The sequence below is a fragment of the Lemur catta genome, chromosome 3, assembly GCF_020740605.2.
Source record: "Lemur catta isolate mLemCat1 chromosome 3, mLemCat1.pri, whole genome shotgun sequence".
NCBI lineage: Eukaryota > Metazoa > Chordata > Mammalia > Primates > Lemuridae > Lemur > Lemur catta.
Genome location: NC_059130.1, coordinates 30,874,968 through 30,888,423, shown reverse-complemented (window position 1 = coordinate 30,888,423; position 13,456 = coordinate 30,874,968). Strand labels below are relative to the sequence as shown.

At 43.1% G+C, this 13,456-nt stretch overlaps 1 protein-coding gene across 1 annotated transcript; it reads left to right on the top strand.

Moving 5' to 3' along the window:
- Window positions 1–244: 244 nt before the first annotated feature.
- CD5L (CD5 molecule like) lies at window positions 245–11,827 on the top strand. The gene is made up of 6 exons (XM_045547001.1): window positions 245–497; window positions 2,737–2,763; window positions 5,511–5,834; window positions 7,219–7,551; window positions 8,108–8,428; window positions 9,650–11,827. Exons 1-6 carry the CDS (start codon window positions 470–472, stop codon window positions 9,652–9,654), a joined length of 1,038 nt encoding a protein of 345 aa, XP_045402957.1. The 5' UTR covers window positions 245–469; the 3' UTR covers window positions 9,655–11,827.
- The last annotated feature ends 1,629 nt before the right edge of the window (window positions 11,828–13,456 follow it).

Sequence of the window (13,456 nt, the reverse complement as noted above, 5' to 3'; positions counted from 1 at the left end):
AATGCATCAAAATTGGCCTATTTACTCCACAAATCATATGTGGAGGCTGAGCAGTGCCTGGTATTCTAATGAGGATGCCCATATTTTTGGCACATGCCTTTCCATGTGGGAGCTGTTTCCCCTGTTTACAGAATGAAGGGGCCGAAGCAGAGATGGGTGGAGCTGGACTTACAGCAGAACCAAGTTATGACAGCCTCTGTTAGTTTAGTTTTGCTGTTAGCATCTTTCTGACAGTTTTGGCCACCTCCCTTCCTCTGGAGCATGCTGAGTTCAGCAAGTTCAGCAAGTTCAGCTCTGGCAGTTCTGTCCCCTGAATCCATTGGTTTCTGGTCATCTGATAATGCTTTGACGCACTCATGACCTGCCTCTCTCCTCCCTCTTGGGGTACTAAAGCCCAAACTAAATATTGCTGTTTGGAGACCTCCTTGCATTATTAAATTCCAGCTCATCATCTTCAGCTGCCTGAGTTATGGCTCTGCTATTCTCCTTGATCCTTGGTGAGTATCTCTGTTTCTGTTGGTTTAGGCTTTAGAGTTTTCTAGAACTTTGATTACGATCCTCTCCCTGCTGCCCTGGCACAGATTCAGGATGGTCTTCAAGGATGGTGCTTTCAAGAGTGGTTTTCTCCCTCCCTTCTATAATCTGGCAACTGTTCTAAACCCTAAAAAGCCACTTAATCCATACCAAATTTATAATCTACTGTGATTATTAGATTTTTTTCCTATTTTCCTATATCTTCACTGACAGATTTACTGCAATTTATTCCATTTCCCTCTTTACATAATTTTCCATAAGTACTATTTACAAGAAGACAAATGAATGGACCCTGGGTAGCAGCAGGTAGAGCCATGAAAGGAAGTAGAGTTGCAAGACAGTCACCTTTCATTGATCATATTATCTGGTTTCCTCTGAAAGTGTTCCTTTCATTTAATGTTTCCTGAATTTCCCCCAGTTTCTTATTGCCTAGGTTAATCTAGAGATTTTGGAGCCAAAGAGACCTGGGGTTCTCATCCTGGCTCTTTGATTTCTTAGCTGTCTGAGTTTATGGGATACCATACTTCTCTGGAACCTTGCTCTCTCATCTATGAAGTGAAGATAATATTATGTTCCTCAAAGGCTTGTTAGGAGACTTTTCATGAGATAACTAATATAGGGCATCTAACAATGCCTGCAGAATCCATACCCTAATCAATCACATCCATGTTTATTGTCTTGATGATCTAGTGCATCACCAAAGCCCATGTGGATCTCTCAGTTGGGCACTTATGTGTCCATTGTAGGGTGCTGGCCATCTCTTAAACATCTGCATCCCCTGTAGTACCCAAAGCTAATCTTGCCCCTCAAGGATATACTATTGGATCTTCCAGGCTCACCTACACTTTCCCCTGCTTGGTGAAGCTTTTCTGTCCTGTGTCACCTGTAATTATCCACCGTGCTGCAGAACTTCCAAGTCACTTACTGGTTATATCACTTTTGTACCTGCATATCAACCTTGGCGTGCTCATTTTCCTTCACATATATACATGTTTTGTGTGGGGGGTTATGCATTGATTCACATATGTATGACCTAACCTTGAATTTTAGACAGTTAGATAAGGCATCACTGAGTCTGAGAGTAGCCACATTCTGAAGACTAAGGGCATGGGGTTAATGAGAAGTTGTTTGGAAAGCAAGAGAAGAAAATATTTCAGGATAAGCCACTGAAATATTTGGACCTGCCTAAGAGGCTCTAGGCTGGAAACATATACGCTCTTTCAGAAAAATACTATAAGATGGATGGTACGCAAGTTCTATAGTTGTAAATGCCTCAGGGACTAATGAAAATCACAGGGTTTGGGATGCTGCAGCACTAGGAGGGAGCCTCATGGACAGAGGAGTCCATCCATACAGAGATCCTGTAGGAACAGACTCCCGTGTTTCAGAGATGTGCTGGGGCTTGAATCTGGAGGTTTGGAATTAAATGTAGGGCGGGCTTCTTTCTGAGCTGCTGATCTATATCAGGGGTTGGAAAACTACAGCCTGCAAAGGTGAGAATGATTTTTACATTTTTAAATGATGGGGAAAAAACAAAAGAAAAATAATATTTTATGACACAGGAAAATTACGTGAAATTTAAATTTCGATGTCCATAAATAGATGTTTATTGGAACACAGTCATGCTCATTTGTATACATATATATGACTGCTCTCATGCTATATGGTGACAGGTGAGTATGTGGAACAAAGGCTATATAGCCCACAAAGCCTAAAATATTTACTATCTGTCCCTTTACAGAAAGAATTTGCTGACCTGGTCTAAATGTAGTGCCAGGCAAGTCCTGCCCCTTCCCTCTACTCTCTGCACGCCCCCTTCCCCAACCAGTGCATCCAGAGCTCTTTTCTGCTGAGCCAAGTGGCTGCATAGCCACACTTTTACTTCAGGCAGTAATAACCAATCAATCTAATTGACTAGAGTAGAAAACCAAATTGATCATTGCCTGAGGTCGGACCACCATCACATGTGAAGGGAACAGGCTGGATCAGGCATCTATGGTACAATTGGTGTGTGTGGTTTGCTGCCAGTGTCTGTGTCCTTCAAAGCTGGTCATCCCAGGAGAAGAAAGTGCCAACAGCACTGACCTTGGAGTCTCTATCTACCACTCTGTCTCACAAAGCCTGGCAAGGGAGTTGTGTTCTTTGAACAAAGCCTTGGAAATTGACTTCATGACCTCACCGGCTGCCTTCTTTCTTTCCCAGCCATTTGCACCAGACCTGGACTCTTAGGTAAGATTTTTGGGGGGTTTCTGAGAGGGAGGACTCCAAGCTCAGGGGAAGGGAGATTTTGAAGGTGCCTGGGTCATGGTGAGTAGCTGTGGTTCAAAACAGGCCCAGTAAACTTCATTTCCAGCTTCCCACGCACCCATTCAGTCTTGCGAAGGGTGTAATGTGGTTTATCCCTGCAGGTGACCTCTCCCCACTTGGTTTCTGTGGCCGCATGGCCAGCATAAGAGTAGGAGATAGCGACATTTCAGGTCCAGAGGGCACTTCACCTGAGAAATGAACTTTCTTTTAGTCTGCTGAGTTTCAGCACATCCAGGTCCCCCTTCCAGGCTTAATGGCATCTTTGTTTGAATTAGAAATTCATCTGCTTCTATGCAGACACGGCTTCACCAGCAAAGCATAGGCTGGATTTCAGCCTGCACTGGCTACCTTCCTGAGGAGTCTTTGGGAAACGTACAAATTGTACACCCAAGGAGAATGTGGGGCTGCACAGAGAGAACGAGTCTATGGGAGAGGAAGTCTATGATGGTCTGAACTCAAGAGGTTTGGTTGTAGATTATCAGTTTCTTTGACACTGTCCTTCAGTCTACACTTTCACTTGATGGTAGAGGCTTTACCAGAGAGGGACAGCTATAAACTCTGCTTTTTGGTGTGGAGCATCCTACACCCTGATGGATGCAGCTTGATTCCTTAAGGAGTGTTGCTTCTGGGCTCTCATCCTGCCACTTAGTCTTTTTTCTTGGCCTCCAGCGCTGTCTGTTACTGCAGGTAGAGTTCACAGAGGCAACTGCTCTCTTTACAGTCTCCCATACTCCAAGACATTAATTCTCTGCCCCTGGGCCCGTCCCTCAAGCCCTCTGCTGATATTGTAGGCTAAAGGCATAGGCTAAACACACTCTGCCTAAGACACCACTGCTCTATGAGACACCCTGCTCTTCTCTCTGCCTTCTAAATCTTTTTCTCAGCCTTTATATTCCCTCAAACTGAATTTCTTATATACTCACGTTGTGTTCCTTTTTTGTTTATTTCTTCTTTCCTGAGAGCTGTTCTAGTCTTCTACTTCATAGAAAATGAAAATTTATTAAAAGTGAGAATTTTATAATCCAAAATGAAATAAAACATCTTGTGCTTGATCCTGACAGTTAGTATTTCCTGGAGTATACAATAATGCTGATCCAAACCGATCTTAGATACAATCACCTCAAAGTGATTTCTGGGTGATTGCTCTTGAATTATATTTATAACCAGATGTATAAATCTTGAACTCAAGTGTGCAAAAATGGAAACTTTTCTTAGTTTTTTATGGTTAAATTTTAGTTTCTACCTCTAGCTTTCAAGTTCCTATTGCTCTCCCAAAAAATTAAGGAAGAAAGGGAGAGAAACAAAAACAAATAAACAAACTTCAGATCAAAGTTTTCTCACTCAACCACTTCTTCTGGGTTGATTCCAAGTTCCCTGAAGTTTGGGCAAAGTTGAGACAAGGTAGGAAGTGGGAAATCTGGTCCTCAGAAGTCCTTTTCCATCAATGCAGGCATCTGGGTCAGACCATGTGGCCCATGTTGGCTTCTATTAAGCTGTTTATATCCCAATAGGCCACAGACCTCCAGTCCAAATGTGGCCTCTCCTGGTGCACCAGACCTCTCTCTGCTAACTGCCCTGCTCCACAAAGGCATGGCAAATTCAGCCTCTGCTATATTGCTCTGAGGTTGAGGAGACTTTGTGGAATGGCCAAGCCTACTTAATATAAGCTACTTGAGGGGAACAATGCTATCTATCTTGTTCATCACTGTTCTCTGAGTTTATTAAAAAAATACTGAAAAGTAGTATGTGCTCAGCAAATGTTTGTTGTCTGATGGGCTCTTCCCTGGTCTCCCTACATAGCCATCTCCACTCTACTTGTATGTCTTGGTGGAAGGGAGAAGATTTTTGTTAGTCTTTTCCACCCCCAGAGTTCTATTCAGGGAGCAGAGCCACGTCCTCAATTCCTCAGAACTTATCTGGAGGCTCTAGGGACCCTCTCTCCTACTGCTAACCTCTAGAATTCTCTAGACAAACTATTGTGGCTCTGAGACTCCGAAGCTCTGACTTCTCTTGCTTGATGCTCTCTGTATTTCTTCTGAACTGGGTGCTTGCACAAGGGACAATGTCACAGGACAGGTAGGAGTGGGCCACTGATAGTAAGAGAGAGTTAGGTTGTTCAGCCCAAATTATATCCAAACACTCTGCCTCAATCTGGCTGCCATGGAGAGAGACAGGGTTGTGAAGAAGAAAAAACACAATAGATACCATCTTGACACTTCTGCTCTGGCCTGGGACTTCCACTGTTGGACAGTGTGACCTTAGGACCACCACTTCATGAGGATCATTTTCCACATCTGTGAAATAGTGGAGTGGGTGGACTTTATGATCTCTATAGGTCCTTCTGGTTCTGACCACCAGAGAATCTCAAAATTCTATTGCATCTTCAACCAACATCTTTCCCTCAATCTTCAAACTGAAAAAGCCAGAAGTCATGACTCGGTATCTTGGAGTTTCTTGGTAGGGTACAATTAAGGGTATAGCAGAATCAGAACTCAGAGATGGGGTCCCAAGCTCCTCTCCCTGGCTTTCCCTTCTGATCCCTCCTTTTTAGTCCCCAAAGTCTCCACACCCTCTATCAAGGGCAGAAGAGGCCCAAATTGAATGACTATGCGCCTGAGCACCCTCTGGGATCCTCCCAGGTCTCCAGCTAACACTCCATCTCTTTGCAGAGTCTCCATCCACGGTGCGGCTGGTAGGAGGCTCCCACCGGTGTGAAGGACGGGTGGAGGTGGAACAGGAGGGCCAGTGGGGCTTGGTGTGTGACGACGACTGGGACAAGAAAGACGTTGCTGTGGTGTGCCGGGAACTGGACTGTGGAGCAGCCAAGGAAGCCATTGGTGGTATTTTATTTAAACCACCACCAGAAAAATGGCAAAAATTTCTTTTTCAAAATGTTGATTGCAAAGGGATGGAAGATACACTGGCTCACTGTGAAAAAGATGAAGATGTTATTGATTGCTCTATCGACGAGGCTGCTGGGGCATTGTGTGTGAGTGAGTATTGCAGGACTCATAGACCATCTTCCAGCTGCCCGTACCCCTCAAGGCCACTTCTGTCGGTGTTTATTCCCCACCACGGACTTTCACACAATGGCTAATATTCTCACTTAGCGTTGTTACTGCTACTTGGTCGAGCGAATGCTTTCTTCTTAGTTTCAATTTAACCTGTTTCTCTTATTTACACACATGCAAACAAACATGCACAGATCAAGAAACCACTAAACATTTGTTGAATAATGTTTCTTGTTTATGGAGCTCGGGGTGGAGTTATGGCGGAAGAAATGAGCTTGCAAAGTATAATGTTTGTTTTTGGGATAGTTTCAGTTTTGAAGGGGTCTACCATCCAGTCAGGTGGACAGGAGATACTCATGGCAAACCAACACAATCTCATAGATAGATGATAAATAGTTTGAGAGACAGATACATAGACAGAGAGATCTGTGTTCGTTTACTTCCCTACATACATTTGCTATCCCTCACATAAAAGGAGAAATTATTAGTACTTTTGCCTCCCCTAGGGTGTGATTGACTGAGGGGCTAGTCTATGTCTCCTTTTCTTTTTGTCTACCCATAGAATTTGTTACCGAAGAAACATCACTTTTTGCTCTGATGCTGAAGTCTCATTCCTATTTCTTAGAAAGAGTGAGGGTTGGCAGCACTAATCTGGGATACTTGGCTGATAATACCTGCTACTTTGAAGCTATGTAATCTTAGTCACTTAACTCCTCTGAACCTAAGTGTTTTCATCTGTAAAATAGAGAGACACTTGTCCCATTGACCTCACAGACTTTTGTGATTGCATGAGGATAAGGCATGTCAATAAATGTGAATGCTGTTTGTGGCTCACATGGGAGCTGGTCAAATACATCCCTGGGATACTTCAGCAGATTCTGACCTGGCTTACGTCAGCATGGGATATGTGTGTAGCTCAGCTCTCTTTCTCATTCTGGGCCCCAGTCTTCTTCCTGAGCTTATTTGAGCTTGAATGGAAAAATCCCTTTTTCCAAAGAGTTTTTGGTTGTGGGCACATCTTTTATGTTATTGTATTTTTTAAAAAAAAATCTATACCATGTTTCTAACTGCCTCTTGTGAGCAGCAAATGAGAAGTTGAAAGTGAAAATAATTTGAAAACTTAAAATGCTACAGAAATGATAATGATTCAACCTGGAACTGAGAAACTATGTTTCCTGCATTGATTCACTCATTCATTCTTTCAATTTTTTATTTTTTTAAAATAAGCATCTACTAGGCAGTATTAAGCACTTTAATACAGATTATACTGAACACCAAGAACTGAGAGATGTGTCCACTGGGCCCCCTTTTCTGAGAAGGCTATGTTCTAGCAGAGAATAGACACTTCCTTTTTCTTTCTCCCCAGACCCAGATAGCCCAGTTTTTGAGGAGGTGAGGCTGGCTGACGGCCCTGGGCGCTGCAAGGGGAGAGTGGAGGTGAAGTACCAGGACCAATGGAGCCCTGTGTGCAAAACAGGCTGGAACCTCAAGGCCACAAAGGTGGTATGCCATCAGCTGGGATGTGGGAGGGCCATACTGGCCCAAAAATACTGCAACAAGGCTACACAGGGCCAAGGACCCATCTGGGTGAACCAGATATCATGCTCAGGAAAAGAAATAACCCTTCAAGATTGCCCTTCCGAGCCTTGGGGGAAGAACAACTGCACCTATGATGACCACGTGTGGGTTGAATGTGAAGGTAATGCCTGTGCATCCAGAGACTAGGTTTATTCATGAATTTAATTAAATGGAATCCCATTCAAACAATATTTACAAAGAAACTGCTCATGCACCAAAGGACCATTGCAAACTTATTTAATTGTGCTGATCATCAATTCTGTTGTTTTTAAAACAGGGATGATAATACTTGCCTTTGTATATGAAAATGTTTTAAATAATATTAAGCACTACATTAACATGAACTGTAATTGTCTTGAATTATATATAATAAGGACAGGGCACACCAGTCCCTGTTTCTGTTGATTTCTTCAGTTTTTAAAAACTATTAGAAAGTCAGTTATAAATATGATAAATTTGTAAAATAGATGGGGAAGTAAAAAGGCCCTAGTTAGAGGAGCAGACCTGGGCTGCAGGGGTTGGAACCTGATGGAGACCTTGAGAAGGGGCTATAATCACAGAAACACATGTGAAGGGTTCCAAATGTGCTGATGGTGTTTGGTGAGGTTGTAAACAATCTTATTTTTTCTCCCTTCCCTTCCTCTCTCCAACCCCCAACTTCCTTCTCCATCCTGCAGATGTCTTTGACTTGAGACTGGTAGGAGGAGACAAGCCCTGCTCTGGGCGACTGGAGGTGTTTCACAAGGGTGTATGGGGCTCGGTCTGCGATGATGGCTGGGGAGCAAAGGAGGACCAGGTGGTATGCAAGCAACTGGGCTGTGGGAAGTCCCTCTCTCCATCCTTCAAAGTCAGGAAAAGCTATGGCCCTGGGGTCGGCCGCATCTGGCTGGATGATGTTCGTTGCTCTGGGAAGGAGCAGTCCCTGGAGCAGTGCAAGCACAGATTTTGGGGGTATCATGACTGCACCCATAAGGAAGATGTGGCTGTGATCTGCTCAGGTAAGTCCTATAGATGGAGTTCATGAGGGCTGGCGTGGAGGGTGATGAAGGAAGAGAGGGCAGTGGGAGTGGACTCTGGGATAAGGGTGGCTCTCCCAGGGCCATGAAGGTGCTCACGGTCATTGCCTGTTTGTGAGTACTTTCAGGGATATAACTGGGCATTCTATTAGGTTTTTCATCCTGGGGGTGGAGTTGGGGCTAGGGGTAGGGCTGACACCAGGAATACAATAAAAAATCCTACAAGTATTGAATGTGAGAACAAGAAGAGTTTTGAAAATTATTTGATCAATATCCTTATATTAAACGTGAAGAAAGTGAGAGTCAGAGAAAATACGCAACTTTCCCAAATCATAAAAATTGCTTTCAAATCATATAGCAGAATTATAATGACCAGTCTTTACTCTCAACCCAGAGTTAGTTCTCTTAGATGACCCCCACCCTTAAACCCCAAGTTTAAATTGTGGAAGATGGGCTCACCTCATTCTATTTGTTGTCACTGCCCAGACTTTAAGTGGGTCTGTGGGAGTGGGGGCTATGGTAGGGGGCTCTTTGAGAATGTCCATGAAAGAGTCTTATCAGAGAAGCCAGGATACCATCCCTGAACCGTAGACCTCTTCAGGGGAGGGAAGAAAGCAGCCCTGTCCCAACTTGCACCGGGAAATGCAAGTGCAGTCCCTGGTGGCTGACTCAAGAGAGCCACAGGTCTGAAGCCCAGTTTTGTAATGAATGTGGGGCTATTTGATTAAACAACTGACTCTGGAAGTAGGTAAGAGCTAAGAGTTGACCAAGGAATGTGGAAAGCAGTTAGTGCCCAGAGAAGAATGGATTTAACAACAGAAGCCTAGGGTTTGAGCCCTGCTGCTGCTACTTTGAAGCTATGTAATCTTAGTCACTTAACTCCTCTGAACCTAAGTGTTTTCATCTGTAAAATAGAGAGACACTTGTCCCATTGACCTCACAGACTTTTGTGATTGCATGAGGATAAGCCATGTCAATAAATGTGAATGCTGTTTGTGGCTCACATGGGAGCTGGTCAAATACATCCCTGGGATACTTCAGCAGATTCTGACCTGGCTTACGTCAGCATGGGATATGTGTGTAGCTCAGCTCTCTTTCTCATTCTGGGCCCCAGTCTTCTTCCTGAGCTTATTTGAGCTTGAATGGAAAAATCCCTTTTTGGCCCATCTCCATTCTTATTGCATTTTTCTCTTCTCTTTACAGAATAGTATCCAGGCCTTCCTGATGTTGGAGCCCCACTGGCTCCACCTGCCCCTGCCTGTTCTCCTGGTCCCTAATGCTCATGCTGGGCCTCAGGCTTTGGCCAGCACTCCCTTGTCCCCTCGGGAGTCAGAACCCAGTGCTTACACTTTGCCCTGAGGATCAAGCACCCCCATCACTGCCTCTAGATAAGAGCTGTTGAGTTCCTTCTTGCTTAGGAGGATGAGCTTCCAGTTTCCCTGTACTCACCGCTGACCCCTTGGCATTGGTTTCGGCCTTTCCTGCTTCTCCCCAAGCTGCCTGGAGTCATCAGGCTTGTCACTTTGACCAGATGTGCAGGCCATTACTAAGGGATGATCTGCGTCTGTAAACAACATGAAAGGACTGAAACAAATGAAAGGAACATTTGAAAGGAAATGTGGGTAGACAATATTTTGGAACTTGGAGGAAAACTTAGAGTTTTTTTTTGAACTCTTTTTATTCTCAAGCTTCAGGTGATCACAATAATAACACCTCACTACTCTGCTGTTTCTTAGTGAAAGTAGACTTTTTTTTTGGAACAGAGCATTGTTCTGTAATCCTAGAACTTTTCATGACACTTAAGGAAAGATGTTTCCTCCTCTGATTGCCCGAATAAATCACCTTTCTTGTTCATCCCTATACAACCTGGCAACATGGTTGGCATTTAACTAGAGGAATCTCACAAATACATTTTACTTTATCCAAGGAAAAATGTATTGGTTACTGGGAAAAGGTCAAGAAAGAGGCAGAAAGAGGTTGGAGAGGTCTAAAGTTGCATCTCATGACAATTAGAAAATACTATTTTCAGTTTATCAACGGAGACTTTGGGGTCTGCAAGCCTGAGACAAGACAGAATGATACTAAGAAGAGAATCAAGATTTAGTTGTAAAAACCGGCAACTATAGACTCTGAGGCTAAGCTGAGTACTTATCAAATGGCTACATTTACACTGTCTAATACATTAAATCTCACAGTCTCAACAGTTGCCTCCCTGTGATATACTCTTTCTTCCTGTGGGGAAACAGGTGTGTCAGTTACTCTACAATGGCCTTTTAGCCAAGATTAGGTAGAAGAGAGCCTTCCCGCAAATACAACCATATGTGTAAGAAGGCTCTCCTCTGGATGTGGGACTGTCTCCCTGTCTATTTCCTGCTCCAGTCTGTGAACCTGAAGTCAATTCTGCCACTCTTGCACTTCAGGCTGACATATGTGTAATAATCCAACTCTGCTATGCCTTTCTAATCTGACATCCTTTTTGCTTTTCTTCTAACCAGTGTGTTTATATTTCTAACACAGAACCACACTGGTGTCTGGTTTCTGACTCTGAATAATTCTCTCAGAACAGTTCAACAGTTAAGGCAAGACAGTGAGTGCGTGGAGGGGTGCAGTGGAACTGGAGGAGGGTGGGAGGGATATAGCCCAACGCTTGGCGGGGAGTCAGGGAGCAAAGCTGTGATTCCCTAAGTCACCATCTGTCCCAGAGTACTCATTTTTATAGCATTAGGTTTTAACAAGGAATGTAAAAACACTGAAGAAAGGATAGAATTTCTGACATTGTAATGTTGAAATAATGGAATAATAGGGTCCTCTGAAAAGTGAGTCCCCAAGGAAGTGCATAGAGCTGATACTATTTGGTGACAAAGACTTGTCCATTCGTTAGGTGCAGGGTGTGACTGTAATGTTTACTCTGTATTATTCAGATAAGAAATGTGACGGAGATCACTGCAAGAGGGAGCTGGAATCTTGCATACTGGCTATGGGATCCCCTGGTTGTTAATGACACTAGGGTGTGTTTATGTTTCCCAAACCAGCTGTTTTATTGTAGTTTAATTTGTTGAATGAATATTTAAGACCTACCATGGGAAAATAGGTAGAGAAACTCAGGTTCATGGAGGAGAGAAAAATGCCTTACCATACGGATCTGAGAACCAGAGGAAGCCCCTCCACAGAGCTACATGGATAAGAATGAAACAGATGGACAGAGAGGAACATACATGAGACATTTGGTTTCTGGTTCTTATCTCTTCCTGGGGTCCAGTAGCATTCCTGGCCTTGGCTTCTGCGACAAACTGCTCTATGTACTTTATGTACTTTAAAACATTTTTGATTGAGTTTTCTCATGTTGGGTTTTGTACTTCCAATAAAAAGAATTCAAACCAATTTACTTATTTTTAAATTAATAAGGTGACCATTCATCTTTTGCAAGGTTGATTAGATTAGTAATGAATAGACTGACTGCATTTATAAAATCAAGTTTATGAATCCAAAAGGATGAGAACAAGGGCCTATAACAGAGGTACTGCAAGATATTGCTCTTTAGTGGCCTTGGTTGAGTGGATGCCCAATCAACCAACTTTACAGAGTGACATTTAAAATTCATGGCCTCCACATTAAAACGCAAATCAAGTAAAGATTCAATGAAGGTGGGTTATAAAAGATAGGCAACTCAGAATGACAGCTATTCATGCTTTCTGCTTCCTCTGTTGGAAAGGCTCTCTTCAACTTTGCTACCTGGTGAACTTTTAATTGTTCTCAATGTCTTATTTCTCTTTAAAATATGATTTAAATCAGATTTCAATCCAGCTTAAAGCCCTTTGAGAGCTTCTAATTGCACATAAGTCAAATGCAAACTTTTTACTTTGGTTTAAAAGGCTGTGTATGGTCTGGCCCCCACCTACTCCTCCAATCGTATCTCATACTACTCTTCTCCTCCTAGAGTCCATTCCGGCTACATGGCTTTCTATCCCTTCCTCATACACATTAGATTTACTGAACTGTGGTAAGTCTTTCAGAGGAACAGCTTTTTGGGAGAGGAACTATCAGGAACTTTGCCAGGACATGTTGAGTCTGAAACTTATTAGACCTCCACGTGGGGATATTGAGTAAAAGTTTAGAAGAGAGGTCTGAGGTTGAATAAATAATCTGGGAAATCATTGCACATACATGAAATTCAAAGCCATGAGGCTGGAGACTTCAATCACAAGAAAACAAGTAAGACTAAAAAGGAGAAGAGATCCAAGAACTGAGCCTCATGGTACAGCAATATTTAGCTTGGACCCTTCTGAAACAAGGACTTAGTTGCAGGTTTTCTATTGGGTTGCAATTTTAGGAAACATTTGTGGGGGACTGAGAAAAATTAGTAGGAATGGGAGAACATCCAATAAAGTGAGCATTAATGGATTGGTTACTTCTATGGGCAACGGGGTCTCTATTCCACAGGGGTCTTCTGAGGCACTGGGTGAAAATCATTTCAAATTTTTTTCACCGAGGAATGGGAAAACTGAGGTATTTATCTACCAATCCCATATCTCATTGATTGAGAGTTGCTTCTGTTGGTGTTAAACCTTGTGTATGGGCTGAGCAAACTCCTGAACACCTGTGTAAACTACAGGTAGAAAAGCTAAGACATGTGGACACTTGGGGTGGGAAGCTGTCAGCTTCATAAGACCTGTCCACCACAGGTGTAGAAGACAATGAAGTATTAATAGAAGTAAACATGAGACTGTGGTATGAAGAAAGTGTTTCAAGAAGAAGATATGTATGAACTGTGCTGATAGGTCAAATAAGATGCCTGAGAATTGACTATTGGACTTGATACCATGGGGTACACTCTCCCTAGGTTCACCATAGACATACTTCCCTCTGAGGTCCTGCTATTTTCCTAGAACATTACAAGGACATGGAACTCAAGTTGTTGCCTCGCATATAACCCAGAATTACTCAATTCCCTGGTCTTGAGGAATTTATCACCTTCTCTCTTCCACTTACTCTCCACTTCCTCCCTTCCTC

Coding starts and splice junctions, on each gene's coding strand:
- CD5L (XM_045547001.1), top strand. CDS start 470: ATGGCTCTGCTATTCTCCTTGATCCTTG. Junction 2,764..5,510: donor CACCAGACCTGGACTCTTAG/GTAAGATTTTTG, acceptor ATCTCTTTGCAG/AGTCTCCATCCACGGTGCGG. Junction 5,835..7,218: donor TGCTGGGGCATTGTGTGTGA/GTGAGTATTGCA, acceptor CTTTCTCCCCAG/ACCCAGATAGCCCAGTTTTT.